This window comes from Marmota flaviventris, chromosome 13, assembly GCF_047511675.1.
Source record: "Marmota flaviventris isolate mMarFla1 chromosome 13, mMarFla1.hap1, whole genome shotgun sequence".
Taxonomy (NCBI): Eukaryota; Metazoa; Chordata; class Mammalia; order Rodentia; family Sciuridae; genus Marmota; species Marmota flaviventris.
The window spans coordinates 32,230,165-32,247,832 of record NC_092510.1 but is presented as its reverse complement, the minus strand read 5'-3'; the positions used below and the strand labels follow the sequence as shown (position 1 = coordinate 32,247,832).

The window sequence follows — 17,668 nt, the reverse complement described above, 5'->3', positions numbered from 1 at the left end:
TAAAAGCAAACTGTGGTATATTCACATAATGGAATATTACTCAGAAGTTAAAAAACAAGTTACTTATACATACAAAACGTGAGTACATCTCAAAAATATCTTAAGTGAAAAAAAAGATAAAACAAGCACATACTGTATGATTTCATATGTATAAAATCCAGGGACCAACAGAACTAACCTGTGTTCACAGAAATCAGGAAGTGGTCCTAAGTGTTGGAGGTGATGTTAGGAGAATTAACTAGAAAAGGCCATAGGGAATTTGCTGGAGTAGTGGAAATGATGGATATCTTGTTTTTTTTTGGAAAGGTAGTTAAAACTGTGTATAACTGTTAATATTTATTGAACTGGATATCCAAGTACTATGCATTTTATAATATCTTAATTATATCTCTATTAAAGCAAGAACAAACCAATTATGTAGGCGGATATAAGAAACAGAATTGTTGCAAAAAACGAATTCAATGATGTGGGGAATAAAATGGAGCAAAGATCAGAAGAGGGTGTTAGAGGATGATCCATGAGGAGGGCAGAAGGCATAGTGCCAACACAGGGGCCTTCTGATGGAGGTCCTGGAGTCAATGGAACAAATAATAAATCTTAAAGGATATTTTTTTTGAGCTTAAGAAGGAGCTATGTTGTAAGTGCTTGCCCCATTTTATGTTAAATTATACCTGAGCATGTTGTTGCACAATATTTTAATTACAAAGAACAAAAACACTTCCGGAAACATTGATGTAGGGTGAAAAATTCAGTTGTCAACAAAACAATTAAAACAATTTTCATTCAAATGTTTTTTGCTAGCACACACAAAACCAAAGTCAAAAATGAATATGGGGGTGAAGCAGTCATTAGCCGAAAATATTATATCTGGCGAATTCTCCTTCATATGTGAAGGCAACAAAATTCTCAGCTGGACAAAGCCTTGGAAAGTAATCTCTCTGAACCCCTTGAAAAAAATAACTAGAAAATCTATACCATTTATTTATTGGTGGGCCAAAATGAAGTGCCATTATGTGGGAAAGAAATAGAACAATGTACATATTAAGAACAACTGGGTCCAATTTCTCTGCCACTGTCTGGCGAGTCTAGACACCTTGACCTAGTGGCAAGTTACCTTGTCAATTTGCTTTGGTATTTGTCTCTAAAATGGAGTTGATGATAGTAGACACCTTGTAAGATTGCTTTGAGGAAAAAATAAAAAGTTAATATGTGATCTTCTTAGATTCTTGACATAGACTAACAATTGAATACTTGTTGACTAGTATTAGGTAAAAAATCTATACCATTTATTTATTGGTGGGCCAAAATGAAGTGCCATTATGTGAGAAAGAAATAGAACAATAAAATTTATAGTAAAGCTGTTATCAGTTAAAGTAGAAATAAGATTAAAATGTGGAAATGATTTTAAAAAAATAAAAGCAAAAGCCCAAAATTCATCTCAACGTGTATGATGTTAAAAGTAATGTATATTAAAAAACTATCAGAATGGCAACATAAATCAGAAAGAGGCTCCTGGGTCCTGAATACATACTTGTTTTTGAAACTGAGCGTCAGATCCTTCAGTTTTGATTTTATATTTTCTTTATATGATTTGTATGTCTTCAATGTTATAGAAATTTAAATAATATATGCTCTGCAAGAAATAACTTCCTAAGTACTAAAAATTCTTCTGTCTTCTGATTTTGTTAACAAAACCCAAGTTGTAGCGTCTGTGTAAGATGTACTTGGCAAGTGGCAGCCAAATTATAAGTGTATAAAACTTCTCGTCTCAGAAAAAAGTGAGTTGCATATCATATTTTGATTTTGACTTTGCAATATAAAAATACAGGTTGAGTAGCCTTTATCCAAAATATTTGGGAACAGAAGTATTTTGGATTTCAGATTTTTAAAAATTGGAAATATTTGCATATGTATAATGAAATACGTTGGGTAAGGGACTCAAATCTAAACACAAAATTTATTTATGTTTCATTTATAATTTATATACATAGACTGAATGTAATTTTAGACACTATTTTTAGTGTTCCTGCATTTTGGACAGCAGCTCATCTTATGAGGTCAGGTGTGGAATTTTCCACTGTGGTGTCATCATGTTTTGGAGCATTTGAAATTTTATATCTTTTGATTAGGAATCCTCGATCTATATTAAAGATAACTACTGGCAGAATTATGCAGAATGCTTCCTGTCTAAAATAGGAAAGATGCATGGAAGTCAAAGCAAACATAGTAAATAACCCCAAAACAGTAATATGAAAGAAAAATTTGAAAGTATACAACAAGTTTACATAAACAATACATATAAATTCATTAAAACAAATGACCTGCATGTAGCAGTGTTTCATTTTGCAGTGATGATTACCCATCCTGACTTGGTTTTTTCCATTACTCCCAAAGCACTCGTTCTTTGATCTCTTTGTGGAACCCAATCCAGATTCCATGCTTTCTCAAGACCCATTATTCCCTCCCTGATTTACCCTGCTTGGATGCCAGTGGACATCACTGGAAAAATGGCTTCTGATCCCTCTTTGTGTTCACTTTGCAAAAGCCCAGGCTTTGATTCTTTTATTGTTCCTCTTTCTCAGAGCACATACCTGGGCATCTGGAAGGTGCTGAAGAAGCATCTCCAGTGGTACAGTGCTTGCCTAGCATGCCTGAGGCCCTGAATGTGGTCCCCATCATTGCAAAATAAAAATAAGACAAAAAAGTCACACCATAAATATATACAACTTTTGCCCATCAATTTAAAAAATAAATAAAGTATACAGATTCCTGAGTTTAATCTTGATACATAGATCCTGAGTGAGCAGTTTCACAATGGGGTTTCAAGAGATCTGTCTAGAAGTTAACAAAGATCCAGGTTTGGGAACCTCGGCTCTGCAGAGGGAGTACTATGTACATATTAAGAACAAGCTGGGTCCAATTTCTCTGCCACTGGCTGGCAAAGCTAGCCACCTTGACCTAGTGGCAAGTTACCTTGTCACTGTGCTTTGGTATTTGTCTCTAAAATGGAGTTGATGATAGTAGACACCTTGTAAGATTGCTTTGAGGAAAAATAAGTTAATATGTGATCTTCTTAGAAAGATTCTTGACATAGACTAACAATTGAATACTATTTGACTAATATTAGGTATTTGGCATTGATTTTCTTTATTTGAAATTAATTAATTTATTTCCAATTAACATGTAATGTACAAAATTGAAGAGTACTGTCTATTAACATGGATGAATAAGTTAAATGGATATAATAAAACTTTTCAGGGAATTGAGTGATCCTTTGGAAATACTGTTCTGGTAAAAGAAAAGCATTTTCTAAAAAAAAATTCCTTACAAGTTTACCTAAGGACAAGTAAGACAGTTGAACATGAAATTGAGCTGCAATCTATAATTACTATTAAATAGGCAATTACTTTTGATCTTTGCAGTATATATAGGCATTAACAATTATATATGTCTACCTAGAAATGACAGAAGGAACCCTTAAGATATAAAGTATATTTTATTAGCTATAAATGTATTTTACTCTAATAAAACTTGCTAACTCGCTTGATGTTTATATGAACTCACTTAATAACTTCTATATATGTTTCTTTCAAAGATAGTGTTTCAATTGAATTATGATTAGAGATTTCATTTAAGCCACTAAAAATCTTTTTCCTCATTTAATGATGCCAACCAATATATAAAGCTATCTGAATCAGCATTGCTTTTTATTATACTAATTTCCCAAAATATATGTTTATTCTAACACTCTTTCTGCCAAATTATCTTAAAGAAGTAACTTTATCTAATTTCCTGAAGTTCTCATCTGGACTAGCATAAAGTTAGGACGAGGTTTTTGAATATAAAACTGTGAACTTGTTTTAAATCACATGTAAATCATCTTTACAACTATGCAGGCGTATTTGAACAGTTTTTGTGAGAGTTCAGAGAATATTCAGAGATGTTTCTGTTACCTTTATTAATAATTTGGGTATCGAAGTGGGCTGAACTGTGGCCCCAAATGTCTACCAAAACCTATAAATATGATCTTATAAAGGTCTTTATAGTTGTAATTAAGGTAAAGGTCTCAAGATGAAGTCATTCTGAAGTGCAGTGGGTCCTAAATCCAATGATCAGTGCAGAAAAGGAGAGAGACAGAAAACAGAGGGAGGAGGACTATTTGAAGGTGGAGGCAGAGACTGGAGTTCTACTGCTGTAAACCAAAATGCCAGGAGCCACCATAAACAGGAAAAAGCAAGGAATGATTCTTCCCTAGAGCTTCTGTAGGTGTAACAGCCCTGCCAACACTGTGATTTCAGACTTTTGAACTCTGAAACTACGAGAGAAGAAATTTCTGCTGTGCTAAGCCATAAAATATGTGGCAGTTTGTGGCAACAGCTCCAGGAACCTAATAGAAAATTCTAATTCTTATCAATGTTGATTTGCATCTCTATGGATAAGACCTTTCTTTAATTAAATATGGACTATATCACTAAAAGCAAAAGACAACCTTATACATCTATTATTCTGTTTATCCTCATAAAGTTACTGTCTGGGCTTTGTTTTGCCTACCACAGATGTGGCTGGTGGTTATTCCTCATCCATGCTTGATGCCATCAGAAGAGCAGTGATGGTTTCCAATATCCTTTTAATTAATAAGGTAAACGAGAAAAGCCTCAGCCTCAGAGAAGTCTTCAGACTAGCCACTCTTGGAGGAAGCCAAGGTAATGACTATTTTATTTCTCTCTCACACAACATACAACCGTGCGAATCCGTGTCCTTGAATGGAGTGTTAAGGTGCATAATAGTGGAATCAGGGGAATCCAATACACATACTGTCACATCTCACAGGGCATAGCCAGCTTTTAGCCAGCAAAATATAGGTTCAGGTATATGGTGGAGAACTCAGTTTTTCGATGAGTTCATTATCTGGCAGAATAGATGTTTGATACACAATTGTCATAAATTATGATAAATTGGTCACTTTAGTGGATATTTGCATTGGTCACATGCATTCTGGTTCTTTAAAATAATCCATTGTTCCATTGAGTCAAGTACTTTCTTCTCTTGGCCTGAGTAATAATAATAACCATATACTAATAATAATAGCCATATGCTAAGCCATAGCCAAGACTTGCTGAGCTCAGACCCATGACAGACACTATGCAACACACCTTACTATGTTGTTATGGTACCTTCATAACACTGCTGTTAATTCCATTTTATGAACAAGGAAATTGTGCAGGCTTACACAGCTGTCAAGCTATAACATGCCATGATTGAATCCAGAAAATCGAATGCCAAATTTCAGATATTTGCTTCTACTCTCCACTATAACTGCCTATACTAATTCCCACCTAGACCATGTGCTTGGTTTATATATTTAAGTATGCTAATTACTCAAAGTCTCTTTAAGAGGAAAAAGATGTAAAAAAAATAGTTGGTTGATATACAAATATTCATTAGCTTTTCTTCGTTCTCATGTGTAACAATATTTTTATGAAAAAAATAGAAATCATAATTTAAGTCACTTTAGAAATATAGTGTAATTTGAATGGATGATAATGAAAATAGTATAAATCAGAGATAGCTGGTGAGAAATTAAAATATATAGATAAGGATTTAGAGATATAGATTTACAATAGATTCCCCCAGCCTTAGACATGGATGGAGATCAAGGCCAGGAGAACCCTGGGAAGAGCAATTTCTCAGTTCTTCTTTGAAGGTTCAATTACTATAATGAGTGCCCTAAAGAACATTTTAAGAAAAACAAGTAATGGTTCTCTTCTTTGCAGTTCTCTAAGCCTTGAGGTTTCATTTTCTAAAATTCCCAGTTTCAAGCCACCCATTCTTTTAAACGTGATACCCTCTCACCTGCACCATCATTGTATTTGCACACCTGAGTTTGAGTTATTCTACCATCTATTTTCATGGTACAAATTAGCTGAATTTAAGTGGTGCCTTTTTACTCTAGGCTGTCTGTGATTGCCCCATCAGGATCCTGTTCTAAACAAGCCATCATGGAATGCCTACCAAATCCTTTCTGCCGCACAATGTAGCTTTTAAAACTGTGTTTCTGGGCCACTGGGCTTACTGTTACGGAATTTCTTCTCCTTAGCTTGTGTCTCTACTATGGTCTGGGTGAAATGGGATGAGTAAATCCCTGTGGCATATTCCCAGCTCTGCCACAGCCGTGACACTCACACTCATGAAGATCAAATTGTGTGTAAGCAAGCTGGCCGCCATGGCGCACGCCTGTAATCCCAGCAGCTTGGGAGGCTGAGACAGAAGGACCAAGAATTCAAAGTCAGCCTCAGCAACTTAGCAAGGCTCTAAGCAACTCAGTGAGACCCTGTCTTGAAATTAAATACAAAAAAGGGCTAGGGATGTGGTTCAGTGGTAAAGTGCCCCTGAATTCAATCCTCAGTACAAAAAAAAAAAAAATGTGTCTTAACCATCTTCACAGAGCCAACATTCGCTCCAAAGACAGAAAAATTACATTTCCTGGAATGCATTTGAGTTGCTCACCAACCCAGCTGGGTCCAAATGCAACAATCTGAATGTACTGTTTATAAATTCTTCAGAAGCAAGTGTGTCTTTTTGGGTTAATTCCTCCCTGAACTCTTTGTGTTCTAATGACTAGCCCAGTTACTTTATCAAACTTGTATGGACCCTGGCAACTGTAACTGGTTTTCTGGCCTATTAAACACACAACAAGTTTATGTTGCATACAGCCATTGAAAACTCATACTTGTTATGCTTCTTTGCCAAGGACAAAAAGAATGGTGTATAAACAGTGAAAGAGGAAAAAAATTTTACTGATTTTCTATCATATTCAGACCTTCCCCTGACAATTAATAGAAGTCACCAATTGCTTTTAATATTTCTAATTATTTTCACACTCCTCTCTTAATACTAAATCTAAAGAATTCTTTTCTTTGAGAAAAGTTGTCCTTTAATCTTTTAAAAACATGGAAGTGCTTTGAGAATTGCCAAGTGTTCTGGATTTTTGTGCACAGAAATATCACATATCAGATTTTGCCTAGCAGGGAAGATCTATCCACGATTTCCACAGCAGACGACATGACGCCAGTGACAAAATGCTAAAAACACATGTAAAAATTAAAGTAGACAATGCTGCACCCCAGTTAACCTTCCTTGTATGTATGTGCCATTTGCTACCTCAGTGTATATCTTTGCTCATGTTATAGGCTTTAAGGAGATTTAGAGTCAACATGTTCACTGATCATGAAATCCAACTACCTCCATCTTCTGAAACTAAATCATAGAAATGAGAAATGTTCTTCCTTGGCACTTAATAATCCTAGTACATGAATTATAGCTTGAGATGAGCGGAGTCAATAGATGTTATTGACCTATGCCTTATTTTAGAAAATCATTCTTCTTGGGCAACCAGAAAAAGCTTTGAGGTTACAAAGAGATTGGTCTGTTTTCAAATCATTGTGTCTTTTGAGTTATGAGGATCTGTTCACTTTGAGAAGTGAGTTGTTTTCTATTCAAAGGCATGAAGTTACGGTAGAGAGACCTGCATTGGCGAATACACAAAAGAATAATTATTTTTTATTTATTAGAGGTTCATTTCACTACCATAATAATAGATCTTGTTAGCTGTTTCATGGAACATAAAGAACAAAAAAAAGACAAGGAAAGGAGTTGGAACTTTGGGGGGGAAAGAGAAGGGAAGAAGATCAGTATTATGCCAATTCTTAGGTATTCATAGGTATCGTGCCTATTCTTAGAGCCATAAATAAAAAGCACAGGCCAGCTGGCACTGATAGAGCTGAAATTGAATGACAACTTCAGAATTATGATTGGGGGGAACCATTTTTATTTTCACATTTTGCTTTCTTACTCTGCTTCTTGTAAGTGGAAGTCTTGGGTCCTACTGGAATGAGAGCACTTTTCTGCCTCACTATTGATTATTCATTTTTTTCCTAGTGATATTTTGGCAGATTCTATCCCTGCAAACCGAGACATTAGCATGGTCTGATGGCTTGCAGTACTGACTGGGTTTAAACTTGTTTTCTTCTGCAGCCCTGGGGCTGGAGAGTGAGATTGGAAACTTTGAAGTGGGCAAAGAATTTGATGCCCTTCTGATCAACCCCAAAGCATCTGACTCTCCCATTGATATGTTTTATGGGGATTTTGCTGGTGATATTTCTGAGGTAAGTAAGACAAAGTTAATCAAAAGACATTTATTTCATAAAGAAGTCAAAATAGCTTCCTTGTAGAAAAGTAAATAGAAACTGAAACAATTTAATGGAGTTGAGGAGAATCTTAAAGGGAAGGTTGATGCCTTTGATAATGTTCAATTTATGATAGCAATGTTAAGAATAATTATAATTAGCAAAATATTTGCATTTGAATGTGTTAGTGTATTTGGGTATATTTTTCTATAAGCAGCCATACATAACTAGTATTAATTGAACACTTGATATGTGCTAGGTAGGCATGGGATTAAGCCCTTTCATACATAATTTTATTTAATTAGCAGAACAACTCCAAGAGAAATGGGTACTATTCATATTATCATACTAATTATAGGGACAGTGAGGCTGAGGGAAAGTTACGTGATTTACATAGGACTCATGACCAGTAATTAATATGCAGTATTTGGATTCAACTGGGAAGACTTTCTGACCACCAGAAATTGGGCTCTTGACACTATGCTCTGTCAATTTTCTTTTTCTTTCTCTTTTTAAAAATTTGTTCTAATTAGTTATATATTATAGTAGAATATATTTTGACATACATATATGGAGTTTGACTTCTCATTCTTCTGGTTGTGCATGATGTAGAATTACATTGGTCATTTAATCATATATGCACATAGGATAGTAATGTCCAATTCATTCTACTATCTTTCCTATTCCCATTCCCATTTCCCCTTCCTTCCCTTCATTCCCCTTGGTCTAATCCAATGGACTTCTATTCTTCCCTAACCACCCCACCTTATTGTGAATTAGCATACGAATATCAGCCTTTGGTTTTTGGGAGGACTGGCTTATTTCACTCAGCATGATATTCTCCAGTTCCATCCATTTAATGGCAAATGCCATAATTTCATTATTTTTTATGGCTAATATTTCATTGTGTATATATACCACGTTTTTTTTTAATCTATCTGTTGAAGAGTACCTAGCTTGGTTTCATAGTTTAGCTATCATGAATTGAGCTGCTCTAAACATTGCTGTGGTTGTGTCAATGTAGTATGCTGATTTTAAGTCCTTAGGGTATAAACCGAGGAGTGGGATAACTGGGTCAAATGGTGGTTTCATTCCAAATTTTCTGAGGAATCTCCATACTTCTTTCCAGAGTGGTTGTACCAATTTGCAATTCCACCAGCAATGTATGAGTGAACTTTCCCCCCACATCCTTGCCAACATTTATTGTTGCTTGTATTCTTGATGATTGACATTCTGACTGGAGTGAGATGAAACCTCAATGTAATTTGATTTGCATTTCTCTAATTGCTAGAAATGTTGAAGATTTTCTCATATATTTGTTGACCAATTGCTTTTCTTCTTCTTGTGTCTATTCAGTTCCCTTTTCCCACTTATTGATTGGGTTATTGGCTTTGGTGTTACATTTTTTGAATTTTTCATATATCATGGAGATTAATGCTCCTATCTGAGGTGCATGTGGTAAAGATTTTCTCCCATTCTCTAAGCTCTATTTTCAAGTTCTTGATTGTTTCCTTTGCTGTAAAGAAGCTTTTTGGTTTGACAATTTTCTTAATTATATAAGAAAATGAGTTTTGTTCTTCTTATAAAATCTTTTCTTATTAATATAATAAACAAATCCATCTTAGTTTAATAATTATTGTTTATAAGATAGTTTTTAGAAAAGAATTAACTACTATCATTTATAAATTGATCTACTTATGAAAGTAAATGTGAAAATAAATATATTCAAGTTTTTAAAAGAAAAATGTTGGATTATTTGAAGCTTATATCATTTGTTATTGGGGAGAAAAAAGATCTTTCCTCTGCCATCTTAGGATCAAGACTTGAGTTTCCTATAACAAAAGACAGATCAACCAAAAAAAAGCATACAAATTTATTTATGGCACGAGAGCCTTCATAATGAAATGACGACCCAAAGAAGCTGGTTAACCTGAGTGCTAGGTTTGATGAAGAACGGAAAATTGGGAAAAGAGCATTCTCTAATGGTACCAAACTGGGGGCAAACAGGGCCTGTTTGTACTGTCTTCTCTGTGATCCTTTGTCAAGGATGCTCCTTCCCTCTGGGTAGTAGGAGGGCACCTCTGACTTGAAGGTCTTAGGATCTGCTTCAGGGGAGAAGGGTGAGAGGAAGGTCACAGTGACCTTCCTGCCTTTGATTCTGGGGAAATGTATCCTGAGTCCATCATTATTTTCATATTACTTTTTTTTTACTTTTTTAGTAGAGGGACTTTCTGGGAATAGGGCTTAATCCCATTCATCTAGTCATTTTTCTTATTTCATACACCTCTTAAAATATTTGAATCATTTCACTAGATTAATTTCTTTAATTTATATAATGCTTTTCCTTCAAATAATTGAAGGTTATATCCCAAGAACTTTCTAGCAGTAAACAAACATTTATTAGTAGACAACAGGTTGTGTATTTTATTTATTTGATGCTTTTCTTTTTATCTGAAAAGACAATTTATTTTAATTAATAGAAGTTTAAATAATAGAATTAATAGACAATTTCTTTTTAATTAATAGTAGTTCACTTTTGAGAAATACATTTCAATTTCTGGGCTTTACCAAACACTATTTCCTATTAATTTCCTTTATGAAATGTACAAAATACTATTTCTTATTACCTTTATTTTCCATTTTAGGCTGTTATCCAGAAGTTCCTCTATCTAGGTAGGTAGATATACATCTCTACGCTAAATAAGTCTTTTGTCTTTTTCTTGGGTATGGCTCTCTGTGTTTGTTATAACATATTTTAAATGTTATCTGTGTTAATTTGCCTTGATTTATTTTTTAAATACTCCTCAGCATCAAGTCCGTTTGTAGTACAATATTTAAAGTACTGTTCAAAATACACATGACCCACTAGAACATACAGTCACAAATCCCAAGCTGAGAATGAAAGCCCATAGAGGAAGAAATCCCATGTGTAAACCTCTTACCCTCATCTGTACCCACATTCCGTCCTACCTTGTGGTCTACTAGACCCTCCCCACATGTGTTTCCAGTGTACTCATGTTCAATTCCATTCACTGAGAGAAACGATAATGCAGAAGATTCTTCTCTGATGTTCCTTCCACTGAGTGAGCTCAGTACTGAGTGAACTTGAGATGGGAGAGACACATGTTATTTCATGTGGATCTCAGTTTCTGCAAATTGTTCATTTCACCATGCACTATTAAGATAACGGTTTCTTTTTCAACTGGGCCTGGAAATGAATAACCAAGCACTTGAGCTAAAAGGATGGGGATGGGGGTCGATTCATGTGATTTCCACCTTGAGTGCAGAATCCAGACTCTAATCTCAAATTAGCTATGGCATCTTCTGCTGATCCATGTTATCCTGACCAGATTATAAGCAATCTGAGAGGGTAAAAAAAAAAAAAAAAAAGAAATCAGCTTTTTTGTGTTTCCTTTCTTGCAAATATTTTGTTTTAAATCTCTCCATGGCAATTAAAATAATTACTGACACAAACCACTTTATAAATTGATTCTTTGATTTTTCTTTCAGGAGATGATCGAAATATTGAGGAGGTTTATGTGGGTGGCAAGCAGGTGGTTCCATTTTCCAGCTCAGTGTAAGAAGTTCTCCTGGGATGACATGACTCTGCGTCTCCCTTGTGCCCAGGCGTGGTTGGAAAGTCACAATCAGTACCTTGTTCTTGGGATGACTATCTCTTTCTGTGTCTAGTTACAGTATTCACTTGGTAAACTGCTTGAAGGAAGTGCAGTAATTCCCAACTCTGGTTGGGAGGTTTCATAATTTCATGAAAATATCTCCCTTTTGACCTGTTCAGGTTTACTTCAAGCTCAAACAGAAGGGGATATTATTGCTGGCAGTTATGTCTATTATGAGATTGAAGTGAAATCTTTTTCCTATGTGGAAACGTGGAGAGCAAAGATATTCCTATAAGGTTAGATATTTTGAGCTAACAAGTATGAAAATTATGGAACTAAAAATTAACCAGTGACCATATTTTTATGAGGGAACAAAAATTAGACAGTGAACAAATGTTGGAAAAAAAATCACTTCAGATTGTCTTTGAAAATTATATGCTGAGCATAAACTTACTGAATTTTAAAATGTGTTTCTAGATTGACCTTGTGTTTTGGAAATTTGCACTTAATGGAATCTGCGTTTCACAGATGTGTTCTTGTTGTGCTTTGCCTTCTTTAGGGATGGATGTCAGGAATTGAATGCCATATGCTTTTTAAATATAGTTCTGTGCTTCAAAGTGTTTGACAGAAGTTAAGTATTAAAGATTTAAAGTCTCTTAGGAATATTATATAACTACATGGCATAAATAACTGTATTTTGGTGCACTTTAAAATCATCTTAATTTATACCTGTGTGATGTTATCATTGCTTCCATTTTATTAGAAGAGAAACAAATTCCATACACCATTGTTGTGTAGAATGGAATTTTTAATAAATCAGGGCAAGTACTGGGTGTCCATTAGCTATTGATACTAACAGGACAGATTTCTTTGCAATGGCCTATTCTACCCAACCATATCCCACAGTTGCTGAAAATTTCATACTCAGATGTCAATCTGCTAGAATTTTAAAATGAAGGACAAATCTCATTAAAGAAATATTATTAAAAATATTTTAAAACCCTACATATTGAAAACACTCCATTTTCTAATCTTAATCCAATTATCCATTTGATTACTTATAATTTTCAGGACATTAGAACTTTATGATAATGAAAAATGTGTAGATGTCCCACGTAAGGTTTCTGTGAACAGGAGCTGATATATACAAGGCATCTAGGAATATTAAACAAAGTGAAGAGCATTATATGCTCCTAATTATACAGTGTCCTTTCCCCAAACTCAGAATTAAAACAAATTGTAATCTTATGATAAAACCTTAAAATTACTGAGTCTTATTTAAAACCTATATTTTTAAAATTTATTCCAAATATTATAAATAAACCAGGAAAGGGAACAGATTTCTCAACATGACATTCATTCCTGGGGCTCCAGTGTGACTCCTTCATGCTACCTTGCATTAGAAAACTTTATATAACTAATTCCATACCTACAAAACTAAGAACATGATTTTTCTATAGCATAAATATTACTTTTACATATTCATCTTAATTCAGCAGTAATTTGCCCAGTTTTTTTCCCCAGTGGTAGAAACTCTTTTAGAGTTAAAAAAAAAATTAACTTTATTTTGTTTATTTTATTTTATTTATCAAATGTGGTGCTGAGTATCAAACCCAGTGCCTCACACATGCTAGGAAATCACTCTACCACTGAGCCACAACCCAACCCCCCTTTTTAGATTTAATTGTATGTATGCTACATTTAAACATGGAACAAATTCTTGATCTTTTTAACAAAAAGTTTGTTTTGTGGGATATTAAGTAACTCGGTAAATCCAATTACTACTCTCTGTGTGTATTTCTAGTATTTCTGATTCCTGAGCAACATCAAAGATGCTCCACAAAACTTATCCCCATTTCTCTACAATGTTGGCAGATGCTCCCTGCTCACTCAGTCTCTGCCAAGGAAACTTGATTACACAATATGGGCTTAGGAACTCAGATGAGGTGAAAGTCCTTCTAATAGTGGAGAGCTGCTTCCAGCCTTTGCAAGATCCTACATTTTATATTCCTTTAAGGGTGTACATTTTGATGTTGAAGTCAGTTTTCATATAGATTCAGGATTCACAAACAGTAATGTAATAGTATCAGAAGCAGGAATAGTGGCCACATGCAACCATTCAACTTAGCCCTGGTAGTATTATTAAGACCTGAATAACTTTTCTAGTAAAATAGAATGTGTTGAAATGTTTACATGGACTTTGATCTCTGCATCCCTTATAACTTATGTGTTTTATTTCCCCGAGTGCAATGTTCCTGAATGTTACATATGCTTTTTTTCAGTACTTCAGGCCTTAGCCATACATGGGGCCAGATGTTTTGCACTTTGGAATGTTGCCTTTGCCTAATGTGAGTTGACTTTCTGAATTGTGGAGAGGCACTCTTCCAAGCCAGTCCTGTTTGTCCCTTTATGTTGGAATGGTTTGCTCTCTGACAGGAAAGAAAGAATTAAAAGCTTGATGTCCCCCAGCCCAATCCTGCACCATTTGCCCCATTTTCATGGTCTATTCCATGAAATGTATTTCAAAAGGTAAAAGCATATTTAAAAGCATCTTCTATCATACATTTACAAAATATGTGTGCAACCAAAACAAAAAGTAGGAGAATCAGCTGAGGTAAATTTGATCTTCAAACGAGAGGGAAACATGTGAAAGAAAAAAATAGGAAGTGACAGATTGTCCTAGCCATCAACTGAGACCAAGGAGGTTGCTACTCCTTTTTGCTGTTTCTCTAATTGAATTGTCAGAGGTTTTACAATCCAAGAGGGTTTCCTGTTGTGCCAGGAGATTTTTCTAAGTTGATTCTGTGAGCATTGAACCCCACTGAATCTCTTTTCTAGTGAGAAGTCTGCAAATTAAAGGAAGGGGAATGGTAGAAAATACTTCCCTGTATGCTTGGCTGATTTTGAAGTGTGCCCTTGAATATCCCTATTGGCAACTGAGATCGTAGGAAGCATAATGGGTGTGAGATCTAGCAAAGGACTTTGAATCTTCACTCCCTACCAGACTTTTCCTATTTTTAAAGCTCTTCACCCTAGAACCAGCCGTATGGAAAGCTTTTAAGGCAAACTCCAAAGCACATTGTATCATTTCTACCTTGTGGTACACATGGAAGATATCCAGAAATGGATGCTTCTGGAACCTATTGGACATCTTTTTTATTGTTGTCCATTTTTTTTTAAGTGGATGTTGTTGCTGGAAACATTCACACACTTAAAAAAGAGTGTTCTCAGGCATTAAAAGGTGGACTAAGAAGTGTGTTATGGGCAATGACTTGAAATTACTTTTAAATTGTAGGAATTGTTATGAGTTTAATAATTTTTTGGTTGGGTTGGGTTTTTTTTATTTTTTATTATTATTTGTAAGACTTATGGGAGATGTTTGCAATTTCAGATCTAGTAGCTACTTTAGGTACAACTTTGGACCTCAGACTTTATAATGTTCCTGAAGACATCAAGGAAATACACAAAAAGATTGAAGATGTATCCAAAGACTGGAAAAGAAAGGACACTCTTAGAAAACCCTGACATTGATCATTCTGACTCTTTCACACCCAACCTCATCCCCTTCTACCTCCAATAGTCTGGAGTGTGAGACACAGAGGGCTGAGGGGTTGGTTTGTGGATCTAGTTCAAATTTAGGGAAATGCAAACGTAAAGCAGGCCATTGATGAAATTAAACACAAATTTGAAAAAGGCTTTCACAGTCCGTGGAGTTCAAGTGGCTTGGGTAACAGACGTCATTCTTAGCTCACTTGTTATATGGAAAGTGATTTGCCTGTCCCTTTCCTATCCAGAAGCCTGTCAGAAAGCATTCTTCAGTGAAAACCACTTTACCTTGTTGTTAAACTCCTGATCACTGCTCTTAAGAATATATATAAATATATATGTAGTCATGGGGACAGTTTTCCCCACAGTATTTGTATGATTTGCTTATTGTTATTGTGCTGAGTGATCTCCTTTGTGCTTCAGAAAAAAATAAATGAGATTTTGTGTTTACGTTATTTTTTGTTGTTGTGGGTTCTCTCTGTTCTATTTTTGTTGTGAGTTCTATCGGTCTGATAGAAGAAGGTTACTCTTATAATATGTTTTTCTCTTTTTAGCTTGGATTTTAAAAATGAATAGAATATTTAGCTGTGGGCCAACATATGTCTTCCATTCTATGGATAATTCATATATACAACTTTTGAAAATTAAACTTTAATGTTCATCCCTTTAGAATCAGATTGCTGTTGCTTTTGATATCAGCATAGCTTATTTTTCATATTTCAAAGTCACAACCCAGAGTAAGAAAGGTAATTTTTTTTAAGTCAAGAAGCAGTGCACAAATATGTATATTATTATATATTTAAAACAAATTTTTAAATATGTGGTGCCCTGGTCTATTTTCAGTACTTTTTTATTCTATTTAATTTTATTTTGTTATTATTATTTTTTTTTAATGATGATGGTGACTCTCCAAACTGGTTTCTTGAACCTCCAATGAATCACTACACGCAGCTTTTTGGAAGCAGTGTTCCAATGTCTTTCAAGCTATATTTGAGTCTAAGCAATGGCGTGGCCTCACTGGGTGGTAGACAAATCACTTTCAGTTTCAGTGGCTTCATATTTTCCTCTGTGACACTGGGATCATGAGTGCTTGTCTTTGGATCATGAGGATTAAATAAAATGACACATAGACAGCACTTAAGATAGCACCTGACCCAGTCACAGAGAGTGCTTGCTATTTGGTAGATCTTAAAAAATGAATGTAGACCAAAGAGAAACAAACATACTTTAAGAAGTAATTTTTTAAAATATTTTTTTAGTTGTAGATAGACATGATACCTTTATTTTATTTATTGTTTTTATGTGGTGCTGAGGATGGAACCCAGTGCCTCCACATGCTAGGCGAACGCTGTACAAACTGAGCTACAGCCCCAGAAATATTTTTATCAGCTTATTTTTTTAATATAAATCAAACAACATTAAGGATCTCCTTATAAATAAAAATGTTTGTAAATGCCTTTTTAAATCTATTATATGTTCATTATTTTTTATCTGTAACGTGAATTATATAATTGTAGATTTGTTCTATAAATCGACTCCTAGCTGAGCAACAAGTCCCCTGGTGCCTTTGGTGACCCAGCTTTCTCCCTTTTCCTTGCTTATCATTTTCGGAATAACTACTGAGAATGTAGAAAGCATTAGCAATAAGGAGGAGCAGCCCAAGCTGTTCCATCTGTTGTACATTAAGATTTCCTGCAATGCTCTACCCCAGTGAGTCCACTTCCCTCAGTCATAAAGCCCAGAGCACAGTATGATCTTGAGGTCCTTTAGCTGTGGTGCAATGTGGGCTCAATGCAGACAAGACTCCATTTGCCCTGGGCAGCTTTCCTGAGCCTTGGGGGACTAGCTTACCTCAAATTCTAAGAATCTGTTGTTCTTTGTTACCTATCTGTGAGTAGTTAAAGTGGCTGCATTTAACTTGTGTGATTGTTTATTTCTCACCAGATTCATGCCACTGGTAGAAACTGCAGCCCCAAATGCAGTGGGCGGGGTGAACCTGCTTCAAACAACTTCTTTAGCATTTGTTTTTTTCCTAAAGATCAATTTAGTCAAAATTCCTAGAAGGAAAATTTCACATGCAGAATATTTCTGTGTCCAGTTTGTACAATATGGGCATAATGTTCTGTAACAGGTAATTAATAGACATGTACAAATTATTGCATGGTATTAAATTCAGGATTTCAATAAAATAAGATTTAGACATAAAACTAATCCCTGGTATTAGCAGAACAGGTCTTGCAGTAGGGTGTTTTATAAGTCCATGAAGAGATCGCTCTGTCAATGAAACAGAACACATAAGTTACTGTCACCAATAAAAGC

At 35.0% G+C, this 17,668-nt stretch overlaps 1 protein-coding gene across 1 annotated transcript in view; it reads left to right on the top strand.

Moving 5' to 3' along the window:
* Nucleotides 1-11,767, top strand: part of Gda (guanine deaminase) — a 94,273-nt gene extending 82,506 nt beyond the window's left edge. Inside the window, exons 11-14 of the mRNA XM_027940113.3 lie at nucleotides 4,557-4,703; nucleotides 8,035-8,165; nucleotides 10,832-10,859; nucleotides 11,697-11,767. Coding sequence (XP_027795914.2) covers nucleotides 4,557-4,703; nucleotides 8,035-8,165; nucleotides 10,832-10,859; nucleotides 11,697-11,767 — 377 coding nt within the window. The remainder of the gene's footprint in view (nucleotides 1-4,556; nucleotides 4,704-8,034; nucleotides 8,166-10,831; nucleotides 10,860-11,696) is intronic.
* The last annotated feature ends 5,901 nt before the right edge of the window (nucleotides 11,768-17,668 follow it).